Genomic DNA, 16,368 nt, shown 5'->3' with positions numbered 1-16,368 from the left:
CTATTATTTCTTTATCAGATTTGATGCATATAAAATGTCAAAGATTTAATAAAGAAAATAACTACATAGAAAAATGTAATGCAAGTGTCTAAAGGATAGGCAGAGATCTATAGCTGATTATATACAACAAATAGCACCATATGCAGTTTGTATTTATTTATTTATTGATACTTTACTGTCAATGTTTATTAAATACAATAATAAGATATATCATGACATTTAGCTATTTTCTTTAAGAACACTATTCTAAATTAGTTACTTACAAAACAAAACAAGGGAACCGAAGCAGCTTGGGCAAATATTTTATGGGCATAACACTTTTCACAATAAAGCAATCTTGATCATTTCTCTTGGCAAAGTTTAGCTATTTAGTGTCTTGAGACAAGGATGTGAAATCATTCTACTGAAGAAATCCCATATGAATGGAATAGGAATGTCAATGTTCATTTCTGTGTCATTCAATCTCACATAGGACTGAATATTCTTGGCATCCTTGAGGGTTTCAATAATTTGGTTTATAAGAACTTCCAGACGGGTCATATTAGATTCAACCCAAGTCTGGATGTCTTCAATCAGCTGATCAAGGGTCATTTCAGCAAAAATGTCCTGGGCCTTGGTTGTGGTAGTTTTATAGTAGTCTTCAATAATTTTCCTGGTCTTCTCGGCTTGTTCAGCTATTTCATTCAGGATGTTGGAGTTGACAGCATCAGAGAAAACTTTACTGATACAGGATGAGTTGATGAGCTCCTCCGCTTTCTCCACACATAATTTCAGTATTTCAGATAGTTCTTTCAGACAGTGATCAATGGTACTTTCCAGCTTCTCATACTTCTTGCTGATGTCATCATAAAGTGCAGTGACGTAATGCGTTACTGTATCTTTCAAATCCTTAAATGAAGCAACTTTCTTCCTCAGCCACAAAAAAATTTGACCAGGGAGCTCCTTGTTCCACTGTGTCTCAAAGCTTAGTCTGTTTGAGTTCTTTATTGCAATGTCAACCTTCAGAATGTCTATGTCTTCCTCAGACTGCAATAAAAAATAGAAAATGTCATTATCATGTCCACTTGTATATTGAATGTTCAAAGTATTAGCATACTAATTGATATGTAAGATAGACTAAATATATAATTAATTAACTGATATGTTAGATACACTAAATATATAATGTTATATTTTAAAATTATTTAAAAAAAATCTTACTGGGTTTGCACCAAAAAGTCTTCCTGCATGGTGGGATAAGCTCTTGCTGTGCAACTGAAGACCAAGGAGTCCAGCAGATGGGGAAGATACAGAGACAGTAAGACCTTCTTCTGTATTTCCAGTTAATTTGTGGTAAAGCATAAATTTCACATCTGGCAGATTTACTTTGGCAGCATTTGAAATTACAGCCTTTGAGGCTTCTGTGTTTGTCTCAAGAACTCCATTATAGTTGTTCTCAAAATATATATGCTCCATAACTAGATTGGTAAACAATTTCATCCCTGAATTCATGTTGAAGGTGGCAGAGCCACTGGTTTTGCCATTTAATACACCAAATTCAGAGCTAAACTGAGTTTCAAACTGGGCAGCAATTTCATCCTTATTAAGGATCTCAGCCGTGGTATTCATAACAATCATAGCTGTTTTCACAGAGAAGTCATAGGTCAGGTCTCCCATGACAGGGATCATAACTGATTCCGTAATACTAGGAAGAGTGATCTTGGCAAAATAAGGACAATCATATGTATCAGATGTGGTTTTGGCATTTGCTAAAATGGGTATTTTAATTTTACTAATGATAGAATTGAGGACTGGTTGCATGTTGAACATCTCAGGGTTCTTCACATACTTAAGCTTTGCATCCATATCAAAGGTCTGCTGAGGTGTGATCAAGATTGTTTTAAGGCCTGTGTCATCCCATAAAGAAAGTTTCTCTACATATGGTGTTTCTTTGTTAATGAATGGGACAGTCAATTTAGGAATGTTAAATGGCAAGGTCAGCACACTAAAGTCAGCCTCACCTTTGACTGATGTAGAGAACTGAATTTCCTCCTCACTATTAGTCATACTAAAATAATGAGAATACTTGTATTGATTGAACCTAGCAAGACTGTTCCAGCTGGCCTGCTGCATAGATGGATTCAGAGTTAATGCCATATCATTCTGCAAATCAACTTTACTGGACAACCTAATTTCCCTAAAGGAAAATATTACTTTTATGTTTTTCTTGTTCTTGGTGTCAAAGATCATTTCAAAAGGCACAGCCTTGAAGTTAACTGAGTTGGTAATGGTGCCTTCAACTTTTCCAATAAGTTCAGCATCATGAGACCCACTCAGCTCAACCATGGGTTCCTTCAAACGAATCTGCCCTTTCATTGCTGCAATGCTTCTCTTGATGAAAGGAGTTTCTGTCTCTGCATGCACATTAAATTTGATCTGAGTCAAACCTCTAGTTTCAACATCAACTTTCTGCTTCATCTGGAGAAGACCACTGTCAGTGTTACCATCAAAAGTCAGTTTCATGGACTCCACATTCATCAGAATCTTGAAGTTACTCTTGTGGGTTCCTTCGTCAGAATAATCAAAGATAGACAATTTTCCTTTGCCATTATTTCCAAGGGTGAGAGTGATTATGCCAGATTCCAGCTGAGCAGTACCTTTATGGGTCATTGTGACTTCACTGAAAATGTTGGCCACTGGCATGTTCACACTGTGAATGTAGGAAGTCTCCAAAGTACCTGAGAAGCCATTCTCTGTGCTCAGAACTGCATTGTTCACTAAGTCAGCACTGTATGGTTTTGTGGCTGCCTTAGCTGTAGTCTTGGAAGATACCTGGGCAATGGGGCCATTGATGGACATTAATCCCTCATGATCAAAAGAGAAAGCCATGTGATTTGCTTTCACTGTCTCAGTCAGAGACAGCTCTTTCATTCTGGGGATGCTAAGGTGAGCAGTGGCATCAAAGGTGTATGCCAAGTAATCAATAGGAGTCTGCAACTGAGAATTCAGGTTAGCTGTGAACTTGTCTGTTGAGTTATTAAGTTTAGCATTGGTTTTCAGAGTGTGCTCTGAAGATTTGATTTCAATCTCTCCATGCAACATTCCAAAGCAGGGTACCCTGATGAGGTCAGTGACCATCTGCTTTACTTCATCAGCCAAAGTGTCAAAATCATAAATCATCATTTCACTGACTTTGGTATTTAATAGTTTTGTCAGCTCATTAATTTCGTCAAAGATTCTATCAAATACTGGTTTTATGTCGAGAGAGATTAGGTAACTTGCAACTGACTGCATAGTTTTCCTTAACTCATATTTTTTCATTACATCCACAGCATCATCAATGATTTTCTCAACCATTGCTTCAATCTCATATTCTGTTAAAACCTCATCAATTTTGTTGACAATTTCATTTATCTTGGTGATACTGCCAGTTTTTTGGCCCACACTGTCAATCAAGTCCCTGATGGGTTGTAGTTTTTTGCCAATTTCCATTGCTACAGTTGTCATGTCGGAGGCAAAAAGTCTCACATCATTTAAGAACATGTCCACATCAAAATTTTCAATTACATGTGAAAGTTCATTTCCTTTGCTTTTAAAAGTGGCTATAATGTCATATTTAGTATTAATCCCATTCAGCAGATTAGTGCTACAATCTCTCAGGTTGAGCATTGCAATCTTGACCTTCTCTATGAGAACAGGCAGCTTATCAATGAAAGGAAGGGAAATAAAATGACTATTGCTGTTCTTCTCATATTTCAGAGCACTTGTAATGCCAAATTCTTTATTGTCATTGCCTTTGTTCAAAAGGTTGGTGGACACAGTGCCTTTCAGTGCAATACCCATGTCGTTTGGAGTGTTAAAGATTTCCAGGGAGTGGTCAAAAGCATGGTCATTCAGTGTAGACTCCATATCGATGTAAAATGTTTGCTGCTGAGGGGTGATAGCACTGGTTATTTTATGCTGGAAGTTAGTTTCAATGGAGTTTCCATTCAGCTGGTGAGAGGTTGAGGCCTTCCATTCATGCTTGTATGAGTAAAACTTGGGTTCAGCTTGAAGGAGCAGCATGCTTTTTACCTGGCCACTGTGTTTTCCATACAGGTTAAGTGCTCCATCAGAGTTGAAGGAGCTCTCAACATTCATACTGAAAGGTTCTGCTTTAGTTAGGATGTTGCTTTCCAGTTGGAGAGAGGGAGAGTTGAAGCGCACCTCATTGCTGAACTTTGTGGAAAACCCAACAATCTCAAACTCAGAGCTCTGAGTCATTTGGCTGCCCAGGAGTTTTGCAGTGGTGCTGCACTTTGCAGTGGCTGTCTGGTCAACATACATGATCTCATATGTATGTCTCAGTTCCTCTTCAACCAATATCCCCTTCAGAGTTCCAGTAACTTCCATCTTGTAGGGCTCTGCCTTCATCTGGGCCTCGTTGCTAAAGTGGATACCAATGACTTTAAGATCATTTTTGGCATTTAAAGATGCTGTAAAGTCATGTATGTCCACTGCAATGTTGTGCTTGTAGAAGTTGTTCTCATTCAGAAAGCTGTCATATTTAGAGTGGATATCCAGAGATTTGAGGGTAAGTATCAGTGAGTCTGTGTTTTCTATTTTAATCTCTTGAAGTGATGCAATCACGTTGTTGGAGAGGTTCAGACCATCTTCATTCAGCTTGAAAGTGATCATATTTCTTGTGTTGGCACTGAAAATGTCACCCTTGTACATACTGTTTAGGTATACCTCTGAACTTGCAAGTCTTCCTTCAACTTTGAGTTCAGCACTGTTCTCATTGACTATTCCCTTACTGGAGACAGACACTGTACCACCTGTAGTTGTAATTCCACCATGGAAAATGTTTTCAAAGGTCATAGAGCTGATCTGAGTACTGGTGGTACAGCTAGTAGTCAGGCCATCTTTGGTGAATGATAGTGTGCCTTTGGTAGAGACATGATTGGCAGCAAAGTTTATTGTGGCATCATTATTGAGCTCCAGTCCCTGGGTGTTTAGGGACCCAGTAAGCTGAGAGAAAGCTCGATTTGTGTCGTCATCAGCCTGGGACTCAATCCTGATAGTGACCTCCTTCATGGTTGCAGAGAAATCTACCTGGTTTTGAAGCTTGGTTTTATAAGCTCTGGTGACACAATCAGACTTAATGGTAAACTTAGCCTCCTTAATTTCAGCGTTCAACTTGGTGGTATGGTGGAATGGGTCATTCTCTATGTCTGTGTTGAATTCAAATGAAAGTTCTCCATTGGCTGCTGTAGCTTGCATTTTGTTTAAGATTTGGGAAATGGGACAGTTTAACCTGAAAGTGGATTCAGCTCTTGCCTCTCTGGTTTTGGGTTGAAGTACAAAGGTTTGTGTGGCAGTAGTTCTAGCAGTTATTGATCCTACTTTTAGTGATCCATCTAATCTGCCATCCCCTGTGATTTCAGAATCAACTGAAGACTGCGTTGTGTATACCAGTGACATCTGCACACCCAGAGGGCTAAAAGCCTCAATCTTGCAATTTCCTGTTGTTTTCACTGCATCTGTGATTTTGGCTGTTTCCATTAGACTGAAGCGTGCATCTACGAGCTTATGTTTCAGGGAAGAACTGATGTCGAACTTCGCAATGTCCTCTGTAATGTCAGCAATTTGTGCAGATCCTGCATGTAACAAATATGGTCATTAATTCTAGAAATAAAAAAAAAATCCCACCCAAGGCCCATATCAATTAATAAAACTAATGCATATGTTTACCTTCCACAGTAAAAGCAAGAAGTTCCACAGGACTGTTAGCAACAACTTTGTAGCTTGTAATGTAGCTGGGCTCGTTGACAGTGTTGTTGCCACCAGAGAAAACTGCCTCTATATCATAAAAGTTAGTGTTCACTTTTGCTGATACCTCTACCATTCCTAAAAGAGGCATTGAGAGGTCATAGCTAGAGGGAATGGAAAATGTTGGTATACTGAACTGTTTAGAGGACAGCATTACACCAATTTGTGGCATAGCTAGGTCTGGGGTGGCCACAGTGGGAGGGATTCTTAGGTCCTCAGATGTCTTTCCACCAAGAGGCAAAGGAATAGTGAAAGTAACACGATCTTTGTTGAACTTGTATTTGAGCATGCTCTCTCTGCAAATAGAATAACATTAATTTGGAGTTGAATGGATGAGCACATTTGTAATTGGATTATGTAGATTTAAAATATTAATCTTACATGTTCATAAACATCCTCTCGGGCATAGATGGAATAACCAGCTCTGGAATTCTCTCTCTTAGTGTCTGAAGATAGGGCACATCAGAAGCAATCCTGTCCATCCAAATGAGATAAGCCTATAATATCAATAAACATACTGATTATGGTCCAAATATTTTTCATGTCTATAATATAAACTATTTTACATTTTATTCAATCATACCTCCCAGAGTTTTGCATAAATGTGACGAAGTTTCATGTCAGTCTTGACAACCCTATGTTCCATTATGTCATCAAAGGCCTGATATAGGCGACTCTGAAGTGGTGTTGCATTAGGCATCAGCTTCTGGATCTCAGAGTCTATGTCAGACTTCATCTCAATCTTCACCTCATCTTTAGCTGTTTTAAAAGCAAATTATTAATTGTTATATTTGACATAAGGCCAAAAATAATTATTTACTTTTTTAAGACTGACTTTAAATAAATGAATATTTTAAAATGAAGAGTGTGCAAACAGTGACAGGAAAAGTATCAATACCATATTGTAAGGTAATCTTTTGCACAGAGTTGGTCTCTGGGAGCTTGATGTTACTCATGAGTTCCAGAGTCAAATCGTCAGCACAGTTCACTGTGGCAGTAAGAGTGGCCTCAGTGTTAAGTGAAGGCACAATCAACTGAGTTTCCAGCAAACCATCTTTCATGGCCACAAGCCTGTTATTAGAAGAAACATGTCTTTAGATGAAATGAGCTTGCCTATTAGCAAGTGTTTCAGAAACTTATTTACTTACTTTACACGACCAATGAGAGAAAACTGGTTAATGTTTTTGTTGGAGATATCAATAGTGATCTTCTTTCCCTTAGCAAGGCTGTCAGTGACACCAATTTTGATCCCAGCCTCAATATCATAGTCAGGAATCTCAATGCTGGTCGTGAAAATATTCTTGTTCCTATTGTACTTCATAGTGGCAGTTGCCTCTGTGGCCTTAGCACCTTATGGTATAAAAAGAGGGAAAAAGTTATCTCTAAATCCCACAAAACCAAACACTGTAGGAATGTAGTTATATTATAAAAGTGTGTTCATGATTTTAAATTCACTTTTGTAAAGTATACATGCCTTCTGCTCTCAAAATCATTTTCAGAGAATCAACCTTCTGTCGGCCTTCCTTGCCCTCGTTTAAGAGTTCATAGTTGAAGGCTGCAGTGTACTCAGAGATGTCACCGGTAGGTTGAATACTCAAAACAAAACTGTGGGCACATAATGATTTTAGTATAACACATAGAAAAATTATTTAGTGTGTTTTGTATTTTAGTTTGAGTTTGATTATTACCTTGACTCTCCATTGAGAGGATTTCCCTCAGCTCTAGAGTTAAGTATGGTGGTGCAGTAATTGATTCCAGAAATAAAGGGGCTGCAGTTCACTATGCCAGTTCTGTCACCCGTCTCAGGTGTGACCAGGGTTTTGGCCACCATCACTAGCTTGTTGCTGTTTGTGAAAAAATTATGAAAGGTTTCCCATTATGTCTCAATTATAAAGCTGACTGGACCAGATTTGTTGAAAGCTGATGCAATTTCTTTCTGTAAGTTTTCTTTAATTTTACAAAGAGTATACATTTAAAATAGACAATTTCAGACATGTAGCACAAAACCTACCTGACTCTGAAGAGTTCGGTAGTGCTCTTGGGTGGCAGGATAGACAGCTTTATTTGGCCATCGTCCCTAGTGATCCTGGCATTGAAAGAGCTCTCATGGAACATATTAGTGTGCATTTCCACAGCAGAGACAACAAATTTGGGGATGTGGACTCCCATACGGGTAACAAATTCTACTGCCATGGAGGGTGAAAAAGACAGTTCCCCCTGTGAATAGAAGTTGGGATACATTAGTAATGCTAAAAATCATGACAATAAAAAAGATTAAATTAAAATAATGTGCTATACAATTTACTACATAAGCCATCTGGATATTAAACAAAAAGCAATTAAGGAAAATATTCAATACCCTGCCAGGCCCCATACGCAGACCACCCTCAACACCGGGTGCGAAAGTCCCAGACAAAGCCAATTTAAGAGGAAATCCAGAGCTAGTTGGAAGGGAGAACTCATTATCCATAAAGATGTAGTGAGCAAAGATGCTCTGTTCTCCAGACATCAAGGCCTTTGTAATCTATTGAAACAGGAACATGTACAATTTTTGCATTTAAGTGCCTCAAAACAAATCCTCTCTTCAGATTGCAAATCTTGAAAATACCATATAAATTAACCTAGTGTTGTCCGATATATCAGAGAGCTAATATAGATATATTTTATACATGTAAAATGCAGCATATTGTATATACATACCCAGGCAGGTGAGTACTTGAGGGCTTGAATATATGTGGCTATCCTATCAACAATGGCTGACAGGTCATTGGTGCTCTTAATGTATCCCAACTCATTCCCCATGATCCTTAAGTAAGCTATAGCGTCTGGGGAGTCCTGGTTGTATAAATCCTTTGCAAGCTTGTTAAAGTTCTGCACCATTTCCCTTATAATGTTCTCAGGAACCTGTCAGAGAGGAGATTCTGATATTAACTAGCCTTGAATACATGCATGAAAAATTAAATCCTATAAATAATCATATTTTGAAATAAACATTGGATATTAATACCTGATTTTTAGTTTTTTCTGTTCTCAGGGGTTCAACCCATTCTTGCAGAACTTCATTGATTTTGTTTGGCATTTTGTCCCAAACCCAGTACATTGCCTTGGAAATCGAATCAGGGAAGAAGCCATTGCTTCCAAAGAGAGTCTCAACAGTTGGTTCAAATCCTTTGCCCTCCATGCCAAACTTGTTGACCACAAAATAAATAAATTAATTAATTAATTAATTAATACATACGTACGTACGTACATACATACATACTAGAAGTCACATGCAAATGCAACAAGTGAATAAAAATATATAAAAAATAAGTACAAATAATAAGTAATATCATAAGTTCAGAGCTGGGTAAACTGATTACATATAATTTGGATTATGTAATCAGATCAAGTACTTGTATACTTTTTGACAGGTAAAATTGCATTTTAAAATGCTCATAATTAGACTACAGTTACTTTTTATGTATTACATGATTACATATTATTTACACAATAGCAATACATTATCCATAATTTATTGATTCTCCCTAATTTATCTTTTTCATCTTTTAAATGTTTCTTTCTAAAATAGTCTACCTCTTTATATACACTCAGAAAGTCTTCCAGCTTTGTGGACATTCACACAAAAGACCTGTCATTAATCAGGAGGCGACACAGCATTTGACCGCTAGATTTACAAAAATCATTTCATGTTTAAGAAGTGTTATTTAACCATGTATTTCTATGTCTTTAGAAGGCTTCTCTCAAACACATTAAAACGCACAAATTCATGAATTCACAAATTAACAAACTTTTTTTTTTTCATTTTTTTTCTTTTTTTTTTCATTTTTTTTTCATCTTCTTTAACCTAATACATTCACCTAAAAAATTCACTTGAAGTACCCCAGAGATTTTAAAATAAATATTTAATAATTAAGTATCACATTTGCATGTTCATGATTCTCTGGCATTGGTTATGATTGCATGATTTGCGGGTAAACAAAATATTTCATTTTTGTTAAATAAATGTTTTATTTTGATTGATTTTATAATTACTTATTTTAATTTAACATTTTAATTAACAGCTTTTAAAAATATTTCCTTGCCAAACCCCAATTTGTGAAACCATGACGCAATATAATGTGTAATGCACTTAATGTTGTTAATAATAATGAAATAGAAATAAATGAAAAAGGTCAAAAGTAATCTAAAAGTAGCCAAATCTTAAAGTAGTCTGATCATATTACCTAAAATCTTTAATGTAATGGATTGCATTACTAACTATCATTTTTCATGTAATTTGGAATCAGTAACAGGTTACAGTTTGTAAGTACTCTACCCAGCTCTACATTTGATGTCATATATCGAATCATACATCAATTGATTTTTTCAACTAATTAAGTGCAAAACTTGAACATTCCTACCTCCATGAAGTCAAGGTTGTAACCGAAAGCTTTCAGGGTTGTGTCCAGCATAACCTCCCTGGGCAACTGGCTGCTAGGATCAAAGATGATGCTTCCCTGCATATTGGAGCCCATGACATCACTGCCTGGCATAAATATATCCATCTTATAGTTACGAGAGAGCTGAGTGTAATTTGAATGGGTAAGCAAGTCATCATCCTGCATGAGCTTGACTATTGTTTTGCCCAACCTGAGAAGAAAAAACGTTATAGTTTTGAGGATAAAGACCAAAATAAATGATGGAGAGTAGCTGATGTGTTTGGAATTCAGTTGACAACTGACAAACTAAGTAACCTACTCTTTCATTTCAGGATCCCTGGAATGAATAATGTTGTAGACATGAGAAGTCACAAAGGACTTGACTTGCACATTCTGGTCCTGGGTAAGGATCTTCCTCACAACCTCCAGGTCACTTGCCTCTGGCTTTTTCATCAAGATAAGATATGCAGCCAGTCTCTTCTGAACAGCACCTTTGGCATAAAGGGCCACTCTCTGAATGTTGGAACGGACCTAAACATGAAAAAAGAGATTGGAGTGTGAAGTTGGTTTTCTTGGTAGGATAATTTAATACACAAGACACATTTGATTCTGAAGAAATATAAATTGTTGAACAAATCCTGGAACTCTTACATCAGGAGTCACAGACATTCGTCTGAAAGCCTGAATAGCAGACATCTGTACTGACAGGGTGGTTGCAGGCTGTCTCATACACTTAAGCAGAGTGGTCTTTATGTTAGGATCAGCTGCTTCCATAGCCTCACCCATGTTTCCAATCACCTAAACAGGACAGATTACAATAAAATAAGTTGTTTTCCTAATGTGAAAATGTCCAGAAATATAGAAGTTAAAACACACACCCTTAAGGTCAAATATGTCAGATCTTTCTCGCCAGCACAGTCAGCACCAAGGATGGAGGTAATGAAGTTATACACCTCAAGAATCTCAGAGGTGAGCTGACCCTCAGCTTGGAAGTGCCTGAAGAGATATATTATAAATGCTCAGCATACTGTAGCGATATACTGACAAACACTTTAGCTAAATGAAGATATCATAACTGATCACCAGCATACGTTGTGCTTTGGATTATGGTGTGCTTATATCTTACAAAGCACAATTACTTTGGTGGATCAGCTTCACTAGAAAGACCATACAAGTGACAGTCTTCACCAACTGTGTTTTGCATCTGACACCATGGCACTGAACTGATATGAAACAGCCTGGACAATCTTGAAAATTCATGCTGTTCTATACTAATCTTTTGAGCAAGGAAATGAAAGGACTTAAGCAGTCTAGAAATGAAAAATAATTTGTGTACCTCCTTACAACATTGCTAAGAGAGTACATTATTGGCCTGCTCTTCTTGGTTTGCGCAATCTCCAGTATGTCTTTCACCAAGAGGCCAGTAGGTCTGAGCATCATTCCTAGAGCATAGACAGCAGCGTCTACCTCAATGGCATCAATGTCAAAGGTCTTCAGAATACTAAATATGGCACTGCCACACTCTGGGGTGCCACACTGAATTAAGGCCTGCCAGGTTAAGAACTTATTCTCCTCCGCCATCTGAGTAATGGTCTGCTGCAAAACATCATGCTCGAGTCCACGGAGTTCAGACACCAAACTCTGGAAAGTGCTGGCCCTCAGCTGCCGATCTGGTTTTTCGTTCATGGATTTCAGCTTCCTGAAGATAGACAGCAGAGCCTCAGAGTTCTGGGCTGAGGCTTTATCCTCCATTTCCTCTAAAGCCAAGTGTTTGGGGTAAGTAGAACCTGTATGTTGGAGAGAGGGATGATATGTGAGTGAAAGGCTACATAGTCACAACCAGGGAAAAACGAAATAAGCATATTACCAAAAGTTCTATAATTTTTAACCAGACAAATTGAATCTCCAAAGATGTCAAATCTCTCTGTCTCTCTCTCTCTCTATATATATATGTAGTGAAACTGGGAACACTCACGATAATCAAACACTCTGTCATTAATCTTGCTGATTCCCTCGAGAGTTAAGATTTGTTTAACAACAGAAGAGATGCCATACTTATTTCTGCAAAGAAAAAAAAAACATATGAATGAATCATAATGATGGTCCATTCATGCACACACATCATTAGAAAAAGTAGCAAGTGATATGATGTCAGTGTCACTTACTGGTAAGAGAAAGGAAGGAATATGTGCTTCTCTGTGCATGTGGCAGAGGCCATGTGCTTCTTTTGGTTGTCAAACTTATAGTTGCAGGACTGGGTACTGCCAATCAGCTTGGACAGAGGGTATTGCTGTTGACAAATAAATATAAATATAAATACATTATATGTTTCTTGAAAATTATTTTTCATAATGGTCATAATATTGGTTAGCATTTACCTGCCTAATCATTACCTGTTTATTTAAACATTCAGTACTTGCATGGAGGATGATGATTAATGAGACTGAATTTAATTCAACTGAATTTAAAAATAAAAATAAACTAAGTAACAATGACTGCAAGATTGCAGAGGGTACTGTAACAATTTACACACTTTGAAAGGGGAGATTTTTGTATGTGTATGTATGAATGAACGAATGAACGTACACAGACAGCCTCCTTATCCAAACAAAGTGCATTATTCATATAAAGATAACAAAGTGCCGGAGCAAGCAGAATCAGTAGAATACAAAAATGTGTGAGTGTACGTGCAATGTGATGTCTCTCAGCATCCAAACTGTACACTATATACACTATATACATATATTAGAGTTCAGGTCGGTCTCACCGGTAGCAATAAACATAATAGACAATAATAGACAACTTCTTATTGGCAACCAATCATATAAATAAACTTCCCCTTATGTGGCTACGCTACAGTATGATTTAACAAAAAAAAAAAGTCTCACCAAACCAGTGATGATGGCAAGAGGGCTAGTGTGGCTTCTTTGGGTTTTGAAAGTATCACATCCTGACAGGTCCCTAGTGAGAGTGACTTCAGTGGCAATATCTTCCTTGGCGTTGACCTTGACATCAGTGGCACAGATTCCATGGACAGTGACCTAGATTAAATAAGGTAATCTAAATCAGTGCAAATAAATGTGTGGCTGGGGGTACATAGGTACTGTCCTTCATGTCAGAAGTAGTTCATGCTGGGAGAAGATGAGATTAGATTTAGATTTGTCTTTAGTTGCGTTACACCACACATGTGCACTGTAGATGTGGTGAAAGTAAAACAACTGCAGGTGTTTTGTATTGTATGTTTTTATGAAATATATCTTTCTATTTTCAGAATTTTTAGTGAATTATTTGGTGGTCTGGGGCAGATTGGGGTAAAGGATCCCCATTTATTTTCAGTCAGTAGATTGCTGACTACGTGGGTCAAGATTAACTTGTACCCTTATTGGAATTTATTATTCCAGATAAGAAGATTCAGATCTTATCTGCTTAGTTGTTAAGTGGTTAAGCAATGCTGTTATGTCCAACAATGTTAACAATACAATAAATGACAATTCATATCTTTACAAATTAAGGCTTTAAGAAAGAAGAAACATGTTTATGTACCATGTCTTTGCTCTCCTCTATCTCCATAACAGGAACAATCAGAGCAGAGATGATACCCCTCTTGAAGTTGAGGATGTTGGTTTCATCTCCCTCAGGATAGAGTGTCACACCTGTCTCTCCCTCAACTACGAACTTCAGTACATTCCTGTGCAAAGAAAAGGAATAGCTGTTGAATCACTCGTTGAAAAGTTTCTGATTAATTTTTAAAGCTGTTTATTATAAACTGGAGACCAGCCTCACAATGTATTTTTCAGAGATTTTATTTTCCATTAGCTGTTGGTATATTTTAGCAATATTGGCTGTGCTCATTTTGAATATTTGCAGACCTAACACTGTCATTTGATCCAGTTTCTCTAAAAGGATAGGAGACATACTTTTCTATGGCTGCTTGAAAGGCTTGGGCCTCAGCAGCAGGTGCATAGATGGGCGCCCCATTTGCATCTGTTCCGACCACCTCAGTTAGGGAGCACTCACTGGTATGGAGCTCAAAGCTGCATGCCACAGGCACATCAATTTCAACCTATGGATGGAAGGGTGTTAATAACTCTAAAGAATAAAGACCACAAAAGACATATTGAGAAACTGAACTGTTATATGATTTTTTAAATGCACCTTGCAGGAGATTTTGGGACCATTTGTGAGAATGGAGGTCCCAGTCACCCTGTTCTGGATCTCAGCTTCATACTGATATGTATATTTTTTGTAGATCCTAAATCTTTTAGATACTGTAAATGATGAACACTAGGTTAATACAAAAATTATATTTTTGAAAGAGTAACCACACACTGCAAAATATTCTCAATACATTTATTTTTCAATGAATTTCTTGTTGTTCAAAAATATTTTAACTAAAATATCATATATTGTATTATAGGATATATCTTATATATATGTATAGGAATTTTTTTGATAGAACTTTAAAACTTTAAAACTTTCATTACATTTTAACTTAATTATATTGTTTTATCTAATCAAGACAAGCAATAAGAAATCTGGACTCTGACATCCTGACTCAATCACTGCATGTTGTTGATAAAAAGTAAATGGCTACGTTAAAATGGTGATGTCATTTATTGAGGGTTCAAAGTAAGTGACAACAGCAATAGGTACAGTCCAATAGGTAGAAGATAAAGATAAATTAAAGGGATGCTTCAACATGTGTGAGTCCTAGACACCTCGAATACAAATTATATGTCGTCAAAAGATAAGAAATAAAGAAAGAAAAATACTTACAGTGGCATTCTGGATGAGAATTTGACTCAGTTTCTTGCTCTGGTGAGAAAGTCATAATGCAATTATGATTAGAAAAAAATATGTAAACAAAACTAAAAATAGATAAATATATTAAAAGGTAAATCAAATATTAAATGTAAAAAAAATCTAATTTTAGGTGAATTTAACCTTTCACATGACAAGCTAAATATAGATAATATGATAGAACACTAAATAAAATATTTTCAGTAGATGAAATGCACTAATGAAACATTAATGAACATTATACTAGAAAGGAACATTTATACTCACGGGCTATAGCATAAGTGCCAAGGAGCACCAATAGGCAGAGCTTCATATTCCCCATGCTAGGTCAGAAGAAGCCCTGAGACTACAGCGAGTCTTCCTCGGACTGGAGACTGACGGTGATCGCCTGGCTAGCATCTTTTATACTCGGATCTATTCAGTTCACTTACGGGGTTAAACAAAGGTTGCGACAGGTCCAAAGTTCCATCAGCCAGTGTGGCAGGCCAAAGGCAAAAGCTGTTTCATAAACACCACCCAAGACTTGCCCGTCAGCAGTGGAACTGATGGAACTCACTGATTGCATCAGCCAACAGCAACCACTGCTTTTAGGCAACCTTGATTGATTTTTTTTTCTTTCATGTGAAATTTTACATAGGTCAAAGGTTGTTGTTGGGAAGAAAGACCAGACTAGTACCACTATGTTCAAAGTAATGTTATATAAAACTTGTAAAACGCAAGGGCTAAAGGGCTTGTAGGGCCTTTGGCTTCTTTTGCTGTTACTCTCTCTCTCTCCTTCAGCTTGATCCCTTTTATCAGGGGTCACCACAACAGAGTGATCGGCACAGCTGCTTTGGCACGTTTTATGCCGAATGCCCTTCCTGCCGCAACCCAGCCCTGACTTTTTTAACTGTCACTATATATTCTTAATATTGCTTACAGTTAAAGGATACAGTACAAACATATTATGTACAAAAACTTTCAACAAAACATTATTTTATTATAGGCAAATTACAAATCCCACAAATGCTAGTGTTCCGCTAAGCAACATAGTTCCTGTTCCTGTTAGTCTTCATATGGCCCGTATATGAGGTAAGATGATCAGATCTTATGCATCATAGCTGTTACTATGTTTTGTCATTTAGCATCGCAATCATTCGACCAATCATTCAACATCCAGGGCGAGGAATGCAACTGCTATGATGCATAAGATCTGATCATCTTACCTCATATTTAAAATCACATCCCTGTAGCTACTACTAATTACCATTTTCTGTAGTGACATCTATACATATATAGAGTCATGTCCTAATCAGTGTTATTTTCAAGCAACATGCCCTCTCCTAATTTACAATCCTTATCTTTAAAACCAAGTCAG

At 37.1% G+C, this 16,368-nt stretch overlaps 1 protein-coding gene across 1 annotated transcript; it reads right to left on the bottom strand.

Annotated features, from left to right (window-relative positions):
- Nucleotides 1–286: 286 nt before the first annotated feature.
- LOC127183491 (apolipoprotein B-100-like) lies at nt 287–15,384 on the bottom strand. Its single transcript, XM_051139567.1, has 26 exons — nt 15,279–15,384; nt 14,988–15,026; nt 14,367–14,479; nt 14,129–14,274; nt 13,755–13,899; nt 13,100–13,252; nt 12,377–12,501; nt 12,187–12,272; nt 11,548–11,998; nt 11,090–11,207; nt 10,863–11,009; nt 10,531–10,742; nt 10,194–10,422; nt 8,798–8,977; nt 8,491–8,694; nt 8,150–8,314; nt 7,802–8,007; nt 7,479–7,634; nt 7,265–7,395; nt 6,939–7,140; nt 6,689–6,861; nt 6,374–6,549; nt 6,172–6,287; nt 5,713–6,086; nt 1,201–5,618; nt 287–1,026 (listed from the first exon to the last, which is right to left on the bottom strand). The coding sequence occupies exons 1-26, from the start codon at nt 15,331–15,333 to the stop codon at nt 361–363; spliced, it is 9,186 nt and encodes a 3,061-aa protein (XP_050995524.1). The 5' UTR covers nt 15,334–15,384; the 3' UTR covers nt 287–360.
- Nucleotides 15,385–16,368: the final 984 nt, after the last annotated feature.

Source organism: Labeo rohita, chromosome 20 (genome assembly GCF_022985175.1).
Source record: "Labeo rohita strain BAU-BD-2019 chromosome 20, IGBB_LRoh.1.0, whole genome shotgun sequence".
Classification (NCBI taxonomy): domain Eukaryota; kingdom Metazoa; phylum Chordata; class Actinopteri; order Cypriniformes; family Cyprinidae; genus Labeo; species Labeo rohita.
Note: the sequence above shows the minus strand (reverse complement) of the source record. Positions and strands in the feature narration are given on the sequence as shown.

Bases quoted from the DNA above. Each gene is read 5' to 3' on its own strand.
- LOC127183491 (XM_051139567.1), bottom strand. From the start codon at position 15,333: ATGGGGAATATGAAGCTCTGCCTATTGGTGCTCCTTGGCACTTATGCT. The intron at 6,862-6,938 runs GTAAGTAAATAA...TTCTAATAACAG, and splicing joins TCTCTCATTGGTCGTGTAAA to GCTTGTGGCCATGAAAGATG. The intron at 1,027-1,200 runs GTAAGATTTTTT...TTTTTATTGCAG, and splicing joins GACTTTTTGGTGCAAACCCA to TCTGAGGAAGACATAGACAT.